General features: G+C 33.3%; 1 protein-coding gene and 4 pseudogenes across 5 annotated transcripts; 1 reads left to right on the top strand and 4 right to left on the bottom strand.

Moving 5' to 3' along the window:
• Positions 1-900: 900 nt before the first annotated feature.
• On the bottom strand, positions 901-1,908 carry AT3G43040 (annotated as a pseudogene; the record flags this gene model as incomplete). Its single annotated transcript has 1 exon — positions 901-1,908.
• Positions 1,909-3,550: 1,642 nt separating this feature from the next.
• AT3G43025 lies at positions 3,551-4,240 on the top strand (annotated as a pseudogene; the record flags this gene model as incomplete). The annotated part of the gene is made up of 1 exon: positions 3,551-4,240.
• A 653-nt stretch (positions 4,241-4,893) lies between these two features.
• Positions 4,894-9,900, bottom strand: AT3G43020 (annotated as a pseudogene; the record flags this gene model as incomplete). Its single annotated transcript has 1 exon — positions 4,894-9,900.
• A 643-nt stretch (positions 9,901-10,543) lies between these two features.
• Positions 10,544-10,821, bottom strand: AT3G42995 (uncharacterized protein). Its single transcript, NM_001339090.1, has 2 exons — positions 10,679-10,821; positions 10,544-10,598 (listed from the first exon to the last, which is right to left on the bottom strand). Exon 1 carries the CDS (start codon positions 10,797-10,799, stop codon positions 10,701-10,703), a length of 99 nt encoding a protein of 32 aa, NP_001326973.1. The 5' UTR covers positions 10,800-10,821; the 3' UTR covers positions 10,544-10,598; positions 10,679-10,700.
• A 2,708-nt stretch (positions 10,822-13,529) lies between these two features.
• On the bottom strand, positions 13,530-14,147 carry AT3G43005 (annotated as a pseudogene; the record flags this gene model as incomplete). Its single annotated transcript has 1 exon — positions 13,530-14,147.
• Positions 14,148-14,591: the final 444 nt, after the last annotated feature.

Below are 14,591 nucleotides of genomic sequence, written 5' to 3'. Positions count from 1 at the left end.
CTCTGTAATTCATGTTGTATCAGTAGTCCCAGTTGTATTTGTAACATCAATAGTACCATAACTACAGATTGGAGAAATGCTTCTTTCTGTTTTGCTCGATTACCACTACATACCTCCATAAATTATCAACGTAATCCGACTATAATAGGCTAAAGCAAATGATAATTAACAGGATGAACTCAATAAACATAATTTTGAAACAAAATTTTCAAGATATCTAAGAACCCTAGTCTTACATTATAAATCTAACGTCAACACTTGTTTCTATACTATAAACAAGTTTGAAACACACTTAAATTGAACAAAAACAGTAGATTCGGTAAAGAAATTACCTTCTATTGAGCTTCAATGGTGGAGCCGTTTTGGTGGCGTGGATTGTATGGATGTTTTGGAGAGGAAGAGAAGAGATCAATTGTGATTGGTTCTTTGTTTTTTTTGGGTTTTTAATTTATTTTGGTTTATTTAAATAATTTAAAATTTTAAGTTTATTTAAATAATTCAAAAATTAAAAAGAAAGGGCAAAAAGAGAATTATAGTAAGAGTACAAGGGTGTGTAGAATAAATGGGGATAGAGGAGAAAAGATTTTCACACATAAAGGCACAAGAGAATAACATCCCAAGTTTAAACAGTTTTAGTAAGTGATTATAGTTTGACGTTTTACAAATAGTTATGATCCTGTATGTGGGTAATTCTTCAGCTATAAAACAGTTTAAGAGAAATTTTTAATAAATAAATAAATTTTTTATTAAATAAATTTTTTATTAATATATTAATATATAATATCATTTATAAGAATATTACAAGTTTGTTGGAGGTAAACATAAGAGGTAAAAAAAAAAAAATGAGAAAAAACAATTTTAAGCAACAAGCACTGTGATAGTTCTAATCATCTTCCATTAGTCGACAACCATTTTGATTTCTTCAACTTCCTTAACATCAGGTTCGGGATACATGGTTGATATAGGCGCATGACTAACAATATTAAAACAGTTACAACATGGATAATATCTAACAGTCTTCCACCAAGCAAGTGCAATAACAACATTGTTCTTGCGAAATGCTCTAAATCTTTTCTCCAAGTCCACTGCAATTTCTCCATAAGCCTCGCATACCAATGTATCATTGCTGAAAATCAGTAAAAATATGAGATTATATACTCACCTTACTACAAAAATGTATAAACATGATATGTTTGAAAAAGAACTGTAAATTGATGTTGAAGAAATGTACTTTTTATCCATGATCATGAACAACAGTTTGAATCCGACCATATCATTCCCGTTACTTGCGATATTAGTCGGAATCCCAACATTAACGAGTGCACCAATAACATCTATAAAAGATATGTCGGAGAAATATTTTTAAAAAAGGAAATGTTTTGAAAAAAGTGAATAGAGTTTATGAAGAAGCTATTATTTACCAACCAAGTTATCTCTGCCAACAACATCATCAACAATGTAGTCAAATGGAGTGAACTTGTTGAGTAAACCGGTTTCTCTTGGTGTGGAAGAAGTGACAATGGTTTGATCCATGAATAGAATGCAAAACTCATGAGGAGTTGTTCTTATTGTTTCGCAGTTAGGTCGAACGAGAAACGTAGTTATCGTTTTTCATTGATTCTCTTGGATCCTATCAAAGTAAAAGGCAGAGAAGCGAGGTCCGATTGTTGCTTCTATTTGGGTGCCCTGGTAAAACAACATTTTAGGGGTCAGAGATACACGGGTAAAGACAAATTCTGCAAATTGCGAAAGAAATTGGAGAAATTTGTTTACCCATTCATCGGCCAAGACAAGACGTATTTCGAAAGCATTCGGGTTGACAAATGTTTTGTAAATTTTCAATACCATGACACAGATCGTCCAACCAGTAATCATAGGAGACAACTCGTACAGATGGTGATGTTGAACCATCGTGAAAAAGAGAAGTAAAGAGTAACGAAAACTGAGAAATATGGTAAGCTTTTGCTTTGCGTTTGTGATGTGGTTGTCTTGATGAAGTCGCGAGTAGCAGTTGTATTTATACAAAGTGAAAGGGTTTATTTGATGGAAGCATAAACAGTGAAACGATGTAAACTGTAATATCGACGCGTTGATTCATCGAAGGAATTAAACGATGTAACTTTTAATAAAAAAACGTTGTTTTTTTTAAGTTTATTAAAAGTAAAATAGAGTTTGAAATACGATATGTGGATTTAATGTGTCTTGTACTAAGTAAAAATTCGTCTTGACCTTGGAGTTTCGTCCTGAAGCAGGTTGCGGATATCATCAATTAATATGTGTGTTCATAAACTTTTTCCATTACAATTTTCTGTCCAAAATAACATGTCCACCGATAACAGGCCGTTTGGATTTACAATAAGTACTTGATCTGTGTTATATGACCTAAAAGGGTTAGCAATTAAGAATCTATTCCGGGGAATTAGCTAACACTTTCATGTCAACCAACACAGTTAGTTGGGGGTTTGAATTTACCTAGGATTAAACTCCTAAAGATATAAGATTGATCAAGTATAGAAATGTACATGACAAGATAACTATGAACATCACATTATGAACACATTGATTTCTATCCTCCATACTCTCCGTAAAGCTCCGCCCATAAGGTAGCTCTATAGCATTCGGCAGCAAAATTCTCATATGCTATTGGTTTGTACAATACATCATTCAAAGCATGTGGATTTTTGGCTTCAAGACGTTTTGTGAAGAAATGATAATAGATGGAGTGCGTCGTGGACCACCACATGTAATAACGAGAATTGTCAAGGCGGACACAACTTAGAGTTTCCTTCGAATACACAGCCGCTTTAAATAATGGTCCAGCTTTCACCAAGGGTTTCAAAGCCTCCACGCTTTCTTTAGCAACGTAGCTAACAATTTTAGCAAGTACGGGTGCCGAGATGTGAATTTCAGGGATAACAGCAACCTGAGTAAAAAAAAACGGAAGCAAACAATTGGTTTTTGTTTACGTTGAATGTCAGACGTAGAAAACTATAGCTTATGATACGCTGCACTACCTTTTTGACACCTGAAACAGATGAGGGTTCACTCTTGTTGACCTTCGTTAACTTGAGCATAATTTCTGTGTTTTGAAGTTGAAACTGATGGAATGGGGTATGGAGCCAACTTAAACGAATCGTGGGGGATTTTGTAGCTAGAGATTATTATGGTTAGATTAATTTTTTATAATTTTTAGATTGGTCTTTCAAGGTAAAAGAGAATAATAATATTCTCTGGATAACTACCACATGATCTACATATCCACATAATTTTTTTGATTTTTAGTTAAGTAAATTAGGAATATTTACTTTTACATTGTGTCTCCAAATGAAAACTGATCTCCGTAACACTTGCGAAATGGTTAAGACAGGGAATATTCTGTTTTTCAAATTTCTGTTTGTGGGGCAAAATAAAAGGAAGTAAAAGAATAGAAGAATATAAACCATATCCTTTTTTTTATAAGTATCCACGATTTTCCCCATTTTAGAAATTATTCCTTTAATTATGAAAAGACAAAAACGCAACATTGAACCATCAGCCGGCTGTAGTGTAAAAATGGTTTTTGCAAACAACAAAAAATTCAAAATCTCTCTTACTTTATACTTTTATTTATATTGTCTTATTGGGTTTTTATTTTTTGGCCAGGAGACCGTCATTCAAGAATTTCACATGCCCGCTTCATTGCTTGTTAAAATTGTTAGCTACCTGGTTGAAGATGGCGTGGATGCATTGAAAAATTTGATTAAGGTAGGTCCTGTATTTAAGGCGGCTGTGTATTCAGAGGAAACACTACGCTGTGTCCGACTTGACAGATCTCGGTATTTCATGTGGTGGTCAATGCCACACTCGATCTATTATCATTTTTTCAATAAATGTCTTGAAGCAAACAATCCCCATGCCTTGACTGATGTATTGTACAAAGGGATAGCATATGAGAATTTCGTTGAAGAATGCTACAGGGCACCTTTATGGGTGGAGCCTTATGGACAGGACGGGGGATGGGTACAAATCGATGGAGTTTACTGGGCTCAGCCCTGAGTGCGAGCAATGAATGCAGGGTGCTGTCGATGCAAAAGGGCAGCACACAAAACTTGTCCAAATATGTGAAGTTCAATTTTAATGTTGTCTTTTTATTTGAACCATTAAGAACCTTTGTTTTTCATGTATTCGCTCCGTTCTTTTTTCTGGTTTTAGTATTTAAGATTTGGATCATTTTACTAAATAAGTAAAAACCTTTATTATATGGTTAGTATAGAATAATAACTTTTTGATGTCCATAATAACGAGTCCATTTATATGTGTCCATACAGAAACATTTTTACGGAGCCATATCTATTCTACACCAAAGTTATTGTATAAGTCTGCGCTTATCCATTCAAGACCCATATAACCTTATTGTCTAAGATTTGAATTGATTTAGTAAGATTGAACAGAACTCATCATACATCTATAGACAATCATAAAAACGAAAATTCATTACATAAAATCCATTGCCATAACCTTAAAGAATACAAAAATGTAGAAGCATAGAGTAAAATAGTGACCTTTTTAATACCTCTTGATTCTGTAGTCGTGTCATTTGCCACATATCTAATAACTTTTGGATAGATATATATGGATGGAATACAATAATATGATCAAACTCTATCCATTCTAAAACCGCATATCACATTAAATCCATGTATATCATATAAAATAGAGATTGCTCCTTTTGGGAATAATGAAAAATAAAGGATAGACCTAATTCATAAAACAACAATTAGATTATGTTTACTATTCAACAAAGCAAAATAGAACACACATGTTCAGAAAATAGCTTACAGAGTGATAATATTCAAAAGGAAAGTAAAGATGGTTAATATTACAAAAAGCAGAGAAAGTGATAACTTGTTACTAAAGTCAGATGCATAGATAGGACAGACAAACTCCTCATAAATGTCTGCATATTTACGCCTAAAAGAGTCAACGTGTTTATTTGTTATTTTCGCCATGTTTTCTGGGAGATTATCACTTGCCTGAATCTCAAGGAACTTCATTGCCATCGGGCCAAAGTCACCAGATCGCAATTCTTATATAAGCCATCTAATCGCTTCCAATAAAAAGGCTGAAGACTATGATTCTGAGAACATTCGGGCTTACAGTACCTTTGGATGAGATAGGGCAAAATTGTAACCACAGGTTCAATGAAACGTTGAACCTCATCTTCCTCGTAAAGATCTGTATTTGGATCAAGAATTTCAACGGACCAGACTCCCAGATTTATTGCAAGTCCTACCTAGTGTTTTGAATCCCATATCATAGGCAAGTAAATGGTATCAATTTCTGTAAACCATTCAGTGTTGGGCCCAACGATGAACTGTTTCATGGGTTCAGACCACCGGACGCGTGACTTGAATTTGGCAGCTTTGAAGCTTTTGAATTTTCCTTGTAGATGGTTTGCGAACCATGGTTGAACAAAAGCGGCAAGCTGGTTAGTAAGTGTGGTCGCAAACTTTTGAGAAAGTAAGGAGACCAAAACCTCCATATGCTAGGTCAATAAACAATAAGAGATTAGACTGTCACACTAAAGATTTTAAAGGCTATATTTGTAAAAAAATTGTTGATTTTATACTAGAGTTGAAACCCAGTTTGTAGACTTGGCAAATGTTAGAAGGAATGAGTTTGAAATTAAGAATCCACACGAAGTGAGATGCTCACTGCGAGGAGAAAAAACAGCATAAGCCTATAACAAGATTATAACTGTAGTGGACATAAATAAAATGAATGTATAACCATACGTATTCGGTGCAACGGAGAGGGTATTGCGAAATAATGCAAAATCTTATTTACTCATTGAAGGTAAAAGTTCATATGAGCCCGATTTTGATTTTGATAACAACTCTGCTACAAGAAAAACTTCTGCTTCAGACAGAATTGGTTTCTCTCTTTCTCGCGCTGGAGATGAATCTGAAACAGCAACATAACCTTCTTCCTGTACATTATAATATAATATTAGTGCAAAGAAGAAAACCATCATAAGGTTTGAAAGTAGGACCATTAGTGCATAGTATTAAAGAAGTTGTGATTATCTTGTTTAGAGCATACCTGATTATCATCAAGATCATGTCCACCAATGTCTCGAGAATCAGTAATTTGATCCTGATAGGATATGTCAAAAAGGATAAGTAATTATTTGTAAGAAAAATTATTGAAACTGATCTCTAAAAAAATTATTTTTGCAGAGATGGACAGAATTATATTATAATAAAAAACCTTTGTTGGAGTTAGTTCAATATTGGCACTATGGGTGGGAGAAGATTCTGACTGTTTGTCGGGTTTGGAATTTTATCATAAATTGGATGAGAATATATTACCATAGCCTGTAATAATGAGATTGGTTTGAAAATGTATTAGAATATCTTTTGCAAATATAAAATGAGGAGACCTATTATAAGAAAAATATCCTGCAAATTATTAAGTAACCAAATAATCATGTCCAATAACAAAAAGAACCGAAAACCAAATTCTGTTTTTTATTGTTACTGTATACCTTCATAGGATCACCATCGAAGTTGACTTCTGGTTGCGTCTGTAACAATGACTGAGATACCGCAACCGACTCCAAGGTGACCTAAATGTAGAAGTACCAATAAGATGGTGAGAAAAACATAAGAAAATATTAGCTGCAAATTATAACGTATCCACAAACTCTTGTCCAATTAAAGCGAGCCTAATTTAGTATAGACATAAGGTTTACCTTCTTTTTTGCGAACTTTGCAAACCCTAACAATGAATGAGATGCTGAGCCGCCTCCATGTTGTCCTGAATGTTGAAGTACACAAAAATATGGTGAGAAAAACATTAGCAAATATTATTTGCATATTATAACGTATCAACAAACACCTGTCCAATATAAAAATTTAACTTGCGAGCAAAATTTAGTTCAACATATGGTTGACCTTCTTTTTAAAGAACATAATTAGTTCAGACATAATCTTGACTTTTTTAAAGAAAATAATTAGTTCATTCATAGTTCAGACATAATCTTAAAGTAATACCTTCGCTTGCTGTTCTTCAGAACTCTGTTCTATTGGCAGATCTAAATCAGAATGTGATGCAGGATCCCTGTCCAATGAGTCCGGAAAGTAATTGTAGATTGAATTTGGTAACAAAAAAACACATAATATTTTTAAAGAACATAATTAGTTCAGACATAATCTTGACTTTTTAAGAACATAATTAGTTCATTCATAGTTCAGACATAATCTTAAAGTAATACCTTCGCTTGCTCTTCTTTAGAGCTCTGTTCTATTGCCAGATCTAAATCAGAATGTGATGCAGGATCCCTGTCCAATGAGTCCTGAAAGTAATTGTAGAATGAATTTGTTGTGGTAAAGATACAGAGAGTAAAATAGATTATGTATTTTCAATGGTTAAATAAAGGCTTTGATTTATTGTTTGTATTTATATAAGTACCGACATTTTGCTATCAACATCTGCTTCATTGGCATTCGATTGCTGTTCTTCAGAGTTGTGTTCTTTTGGCAGATCTAAACCAGAATGTATTGCAGGAACTCTCTCTCTGATGAGTCCTGAAAGAAATTGTAGAATGGATTTGGTAAAAAAAACACATAACCATTGGTCTGCGCAGTAGGTCCAACAAATACTAAATTATCTTACATCAATAATATGGTCTTGGTTGAGAGGAAGTAGTTTTTCGACGCTTTGGTTTGAACTTGGATCAACCTGATTGGAAATTACAATAGTCAATGTCTCTTATATATATAAGTCATTATGGGTGTCCAAGAAAACTGTCTACTCAGGATTAACATTAAGACATCACAAAAGAATATGTAGTTTTGATGGTTAAAGAAAGGCTTTGATTTGTTGTGTTTGTATTTATAAAAGTACCTGCATTTTGCTATCAACATCTTCTTCATTGGCATTTGGATCTTTGACATCAGTGTCATAAATAGGGTTGCCTTCATTTGCATCAGCCTTATTAGAGTGCTCTGATTGTAGTGGGGTAACAAAGACATCCATGGGGTCATCAGTAATCTCTTGCAATAAGATGTGTTGACGTCGTTAATTCTACCAAGTTTGGAAATAGTTGAAGTTAACTATTACACTAACCGTGTTTGTCAATGGGGTACTATCACTAGAGTCTTTAGCTTGATCTAAATTATCGTTTGGGACTTGCTGTCCAACTTCTTGCTGTCCAAATACATGCTCAGACAGCGTGTGTGACTGAGATGAAGTCTATGAGAAAATTACAAGTTTTATTATGCGATAAACTTTAAAAATGCACAAGAATATGATAATGTTCAAATATTTAAAACAGTTTGAAATCTTGAATACCTCAGGGGTTTGAGATTAGATAGGCACATTCATTGTCTTCTTGCGCTTTGATCTAGAAGAACATGCAACAAAACTGGAGGAGAGTTTTGTGTACCGCTTGAATCTGACAGCTTTTCTTGTTTTTTCAAGCTTCATTACACGGTTCGATAGCTCTTCCACCTTAGTTTGTAGTTCAATGAGGAGCCTGGACTTCTCATCATCAGAGAGCTTGAGTTCCGGTTTACTACAAGTTGAATACCTTTGCTTGGATTTGGGAGCCTCAAACTTCACACCTAATTTCTTCTTACGGTCCACAATGTGCTTTTTATGAACACCAGATAGCTTCTTCTTTGGGATTGAAATTGGAGGCAATGTGTCATCACCTCCTGGCCAATCGCTTTTTTTGAATTGATGAGATGCCATTATCAAATCATACATGTATGCAACTTTCATATCTTTTACCTCATCGTCCTAGTCTGCCCAACTTTGGTCAGCATTAATGTCTCCAACTATAAGCGGATCCACTGGCAGCTGTCCAAAAATATAAGATTATTAATAGTATATAAGACTGGATTTATAGAAAGAGAATATTATAGACACCATATATATAATTGAAGTGTAAAAGAATACCTTAAGGTTGCTTTCTAAAGCATGAATCTGAGAAAGCGATATAACTTGTTTTGGATGAGTTAATCGTTTCCAATGGAGGATTGTCTTAGAGGTTGAGTCATCGAACAACAAATCTAACAGTCCAGGTATGTTACGAAATGCTATGAGCTGCAACGCTAGGGGGAAACCTTTCAAACGGAATGTTTTCTGCTGAAGTTGATTCACCAAACTCTTGATAGGGTCAGTTGTCAGCTGTCTTTTACCAGTGGACTTACCGAGATTTCGTTTGTTGGGTCTCATCCCTACTACTGTCTTCAGAAAAGACTCTTTACCCCAAGGAAATGAAAGGAATTTGTCAAGATCTGCCAACATCTCTACATATTTAAATGTAGGCCTACAAATTTGGTTCGATGCTATGAGGACACCATCTACAATAAGTAGAAACGCAAGCTTAAGTCTGTGGTCAGATGACAAGGTCTTGCGTTTGTTGGTTAGCATGGCAGATACATCCCTTAAGGTAACAGTCTTGTCTGGACCAATTAACTCGTCCCAGTAACTCTTCATACCATCAACAAAAACCGAATCATCATCTGGATCGTAATCCTCAGAAAACTCAGCACAGGGCAATCCAGTCACGCAAGCAAATTCGGTTAATGAAAATCTCATTGGGTGTCCACCAAATACTGTCCACAGCTCATACTTTTTCTTTGTTACCAGCTGCCTACATAACAAGGCATGCATAAGCTTACCCGACATCGCACACCTACTGACCGGCAAATGGAATAGAGGTCGAAAGCAAGATTGAAGAGTGAAATCCAATTCCTTTGTCCCATGAAAAACCTTCCTGATAAAGGATAGAATATATGGTCTTGAGTATATATTTAGCCTTCTCCTCGGATATTGATCGGTGGCAAAGAGTCTATTAGGAAATTTTGAATCACACTGAAAAGATGGTTTCTGAGACGTTGACCCTGTCATTAGCAAGAAACGAGTGAAAGACAAGAAAGATTAGATTAACAGATAATAGGACCAAATAAAACGAGTTCACAAACGTCTGTTTATTGCTTGCTTAGATTAGATTAACAGATTAAGAGTACCTTCCATAGAGTAACAGAATAAACTAGTCTGCCAATGCTATCAATTTAGTCGAAAAACTATCTTCCAAATCCTGTAACACAAACAAATCAACTCATCTTAGATATGACAGCAATAGATATAGGAAATTAAATTTATAACTATATGCAGACCTTTTTTTTTAAAAAACAAGTCTAAATCTGAAGTAGTTTTTTCTTCTCCAAAAACCAAAATCAAGTTACAAATGAAAATGCCAAAATATCAGAGAGTAAACAAAACAAAGTTCACAAACCAACTGAAGTGACGGGAAATCTGGAAATTGTTGAGTAAAGAAAAATGTTATTGTGGAAAGTTGTATTTCAACTGACATACACAGCCAAAATCATTAGAAATTAAATAACTAGATGTTATCCAAATATAGTTGACCATCAGATCATATCCAACATGTTTAAGATCACAACCAAAGTTGAAAATGCCAAAATATCAGAGAGTAAACAAAACAAAGTTCACAAACCAACTGAAGATTAGTTACTGTAAAATCATAACACAATGTGAATTGATTATGTGCCCTGTCCACAAAAAGGGCGACTGCTAATTAGGTACTGTAAAATCATAACACACAATGAGTCATATTGGTGCTAGCTTACATTATAAGACACAAGCAATTCCACTAATCACTCACCTGAACTTGGAGAACACTCTGGTCAGTATTTAGGCCCGTAAATGAACCGAAAATCCAAAAAAAAAAAAACAGATAGACACAACCACCATAAGTAAAAAGCTAAACATGAGAGAATAATCATAGGATCAAGGTGAAGTGGAAGAACCTAACAAAGACTAGTAAGTGAAAGAAACCCAAAAAGATTAAGGCTTTACGAGAAATTACAACAAGAGTGAGCAAAATTCATCAACAGAGTATATGGTTTTGTCAATCAAATGAGTTTGTAACTAAAATACGAAAAACGAGAACCGAGAACCGAAGATAGAATCTAGAAATTAATAATCAAGCAGACAAGTATAACTGTATCGAGTTTCGATAATACAAATTTTACATGAAAAATAAATCCAATTCGATATAAGAACATGGAGAAATTTGGGGGAAATACCGGTGGAGAGATCAGAAGAGAGAAAGTCGTGTGCAACAGTGGTGGTGGACAGTGACGGAGAAGTTGAAGATTTTTAGGGTTTGTCAGAGAATTTAGAAGTCGTCATGTTCGATAAACTGTAGAAATTAGGGTTTAAGAACAGAGAACCCGTCGCCGGAATCTTCTGCATCGCACAGTCACCAGAAAAGCTGAAGAGGATGACGTCGCCGGAGTCGTCTTCTTCAACAAACAGTAATTTGCAGTTTTTACTGGATTTAGGTTTTTACACGATTCTGAAAAAGTCTTTTAAAGTCAAATAAGGTAACTGCAAATTCATCTGGTGCTTAAACCGACGAGTGGTTTGGTTAATGCGGGTTTGGTTTGAAGACAATCGGTTAGGGTAAAATAGTAACTTTGACAAGGGAAAGTGCCTAATGTTTTTTTAAGTGTTGAAACACGTATAATGTTTTGAAAAAGTGCCTTAGAGGGCAATATTCTCTAAAATTTTAAGGTTTTTTACGGTTGTGTCTTTTTATCGCATCTTTCCAATAAAATATTAACGGCTATTTCTTATTTACAATTATATTTGTTCTTCTACAGTCTTATATTTTTGGTTTTGAAAGGTTGCGTCTTCTTATCGCAAGGGCTGCGTTAAATAACCCTATTTATTTTACTGTTATATTTGTTCAACTACAATCGTATCTTTTCATTTTTCAAAGGCTGCATCTTTTTATCGTATTTTTTTGTTACAATATTTACGATAGTTATTTAAAATTGTGTCTTCTATCACATCTTTTCATTAAAATAATTAGGGTTATTTTTATTATATTTGGTTTGTTTTATGAAATGCTGAATTATTAACTTTATTTGACGAACTAGTTTGATATGTATACTCGCAAATTATTATGTAACCTTTTGTAAACTATTTTTATTTTAGTGTTTTTTGAAATTGTTTTATATGGTTGCGTCTTTTCATCATAACTCTTTGTTAAATATTTTATACATTAAAAATAATTTATATAAATACCTATAACAGTTGTGTCTTTTCATCGTAATGAATCATAAAATATTTTTATTTATTTTTGATTTATTTATGGTTGTATCTTTTGATTGTAACCCTTCATTATTGTTTTATTTTATTTTTTAATAATTAGAAAAATATTTTGAACAATTGTGTATTTTCACCCATTTTCGTCTTTTCTTCAAACCCGTTCATAATATATATTTAATTTTGATTAATATTTTCTTTGGTTGCATATTTTTTTTATCATAACTCTTTGTTACATATTTTAATTTATGAATTGGAAAAAATATGTTTTACACTTATGTCTTTTTAGGAAGTTGCTTCTAGTCATTTAAAATTATGTCTTTTCACCATATTTTATTTGTATTTTTTATTATATTTTTTATCTCTAAAAATTATAGTTTTTACAAAGAGTTGTGTCAATTTAATTGTTCATATCTTCTGAACTCTATTTATTTTGTTTAACAAATATTCAATCTCTACACTAATTTAAAAATGACAAGTTTTAGTTAAAAAGAGATGATTGATGTCAAAAAGATTAAAGGTACTCCTAATAAATATATTCTAATATTGTATTATTATTTTTTGTTGTAATCTTTCGTAAAATATATTTTCAATAATTTTAAAATCAAAAGTTTTATCCACTCCAGATTACATTTTACAGTTGTGGTTTTTAAGAAAATTACATCCATTCGTTTAAATATGTGTCTTTCGTCATGTATGTTATACTCGTGTTTTTTATCACAACTTTTCGTACTAATATTTATGTTTTGTTACAAATAGGTTTACATATTTTTTTCTTCTTAAGTAACTACTAAAATTTTATAATATACATCATTTCGAATTTGATTTGTTTTAAAAAAAATTATTATATAAACAAATTTAGAATAGTTTTCTCGTGATATCGCATGAGATTTGAGTCATAGTTACTATAATAGAACAAGTACTAATTTTTTTTCCAAAAAAAAGAAATCGTTGACAACAAAGATTTTAAAAACTTAAGAGTATTAATATTTTAAATCAGTCGTTTTTTAATATCATTTTCTAAAGTAACAAACGTATAGCTTCTACTACCAAATATGATATTTGAAATATCTCTATAGTAATTGTTGTTCTTACCAAACGATCTCTAAAACTCAAATCAGAAATTTATGGTTAACATGGTTTCACAACATCAACTAATATGATTAAAATACTAAGTTGTTAAAAACTTTGACGTCTTACGTGTCTTCCAATAATCCATCTATTGACACCAACATATAAATAACTCAGTCGTATCGTAATGATAAGCCAGCTATAAAATATCTATGACTCAGCCACACTGAAATACAAATTAGCTAAAATAAACATAACTCAGCCGTAAAGTGATGATAACTCAGCCAAAATAAAAAATAATTCAGCCTTAATATAATTATAAGCCAATCATATATTTATAACTCAGTTGTAAACTAGAAGTCAGTCGGAATGTATTAATAGATCAGCCAAAATGAGAATAAGTCAGCCGTAACACAATCAATAAGTCAGCACAATATTGTAATTACCTTTATTCTAAAATGCTTATTGATAATTATTCCGACACGTTTTGGCTTAACATCCAGACCAACGTCACCAATAAAGTCCTGTAAAGAACTCCCAAAACATCAAGTGTTGCTTTTCGAGATCGATCAGAACGTTCCGTCACATAACATGTGTGTTCCGAATCGTATATACGAACAAAACAATATGGCTCATCCCCCTGTGTAGATGCATGAACCAACGACATCCATCAAACTAGCACTTACAAATTACTGTAGTCGATTTGATATTGGTACATCAAAATAAAATCCATCCCTTACCGCAAGAAGTTTGAGTCGATAGTCCAACTCGTCTTTGCTCACGTATCGTTGTCCTACATCAAGGTTTAACGTAGACAACTCCAACCTTAAATCCTCAGAGTTCCCAGCCGATCCGGTCGTTTCAATGTTCTGAGGTCTCTTCTTAGGAAGAAGAGTTTGTGAATCTTCGTCTTTATTTTGAGGTTCGCCGTATACAGTAAAGTTATTATCATCAGATGAGGCACCATCAGAGTAGTCGAAAAAATCACTCTCTTTATCTTTTTGCAAGCACTTGTTTTATTTGTTTCTCTTTCTTATGATTTTGCAAGCACTCCAAATTTCTTCTTTGAAAATCCCTTCCTTTCCTTGTTAGTATAAACTTTTTTCAAGCTCGTCGAGAGGTAGCTAAGTTAAGTCAATGCGAGAGTCAAAACTCGCACAATAGAAATTGTTTTAAGGGTTTCTTCAAAGAACGAATCTTTGTGAGATTCTCAAAGAACAACAGAATTCTCAATTACCGCGGACGGTGTTCTTGATTGTATTAATGAGAAAGTAATGATTTTATCGTACAAGTGTTCTAGAATATGAAAATAAGTGTTTTTGCCTTCAAAGTCAGAGCGTTTTTGATAGCCTGAAGTTGAGAGCGTTTTTGTGCGTGCCCCTTCTCTCATC

Source organism: Arabidopsis thaliana, chromosome 3 (assembly GCF_000001735.4).
Source record: "Arabidopsis thaliana chromosome 3, partial sequence".
In the NCBI taxonomy this organism is placed as follows: domain Eukaryota; kingdom Viridiplantae; phylum Streptophyta; class Magnoliopsida; order Brassicales; family Brassicaceae; genus Arabidopsis; species Arabidopsis thaliana.
Note: the sequence above shows the minus strand (reverse complement) of the source record. Positions and strands in the feature narration are given on the sequence as shown.

Bases quoted from the DNA above. Each gene is read 5' to 3' on its own strand.
- AT3G42995 (NM_001339090.1), bottom strand. From the start codon at position 10,799: ATGATTATTCTCTCATGTTTAGCTTTTTACTTATGGTGGTTGTGTCTA.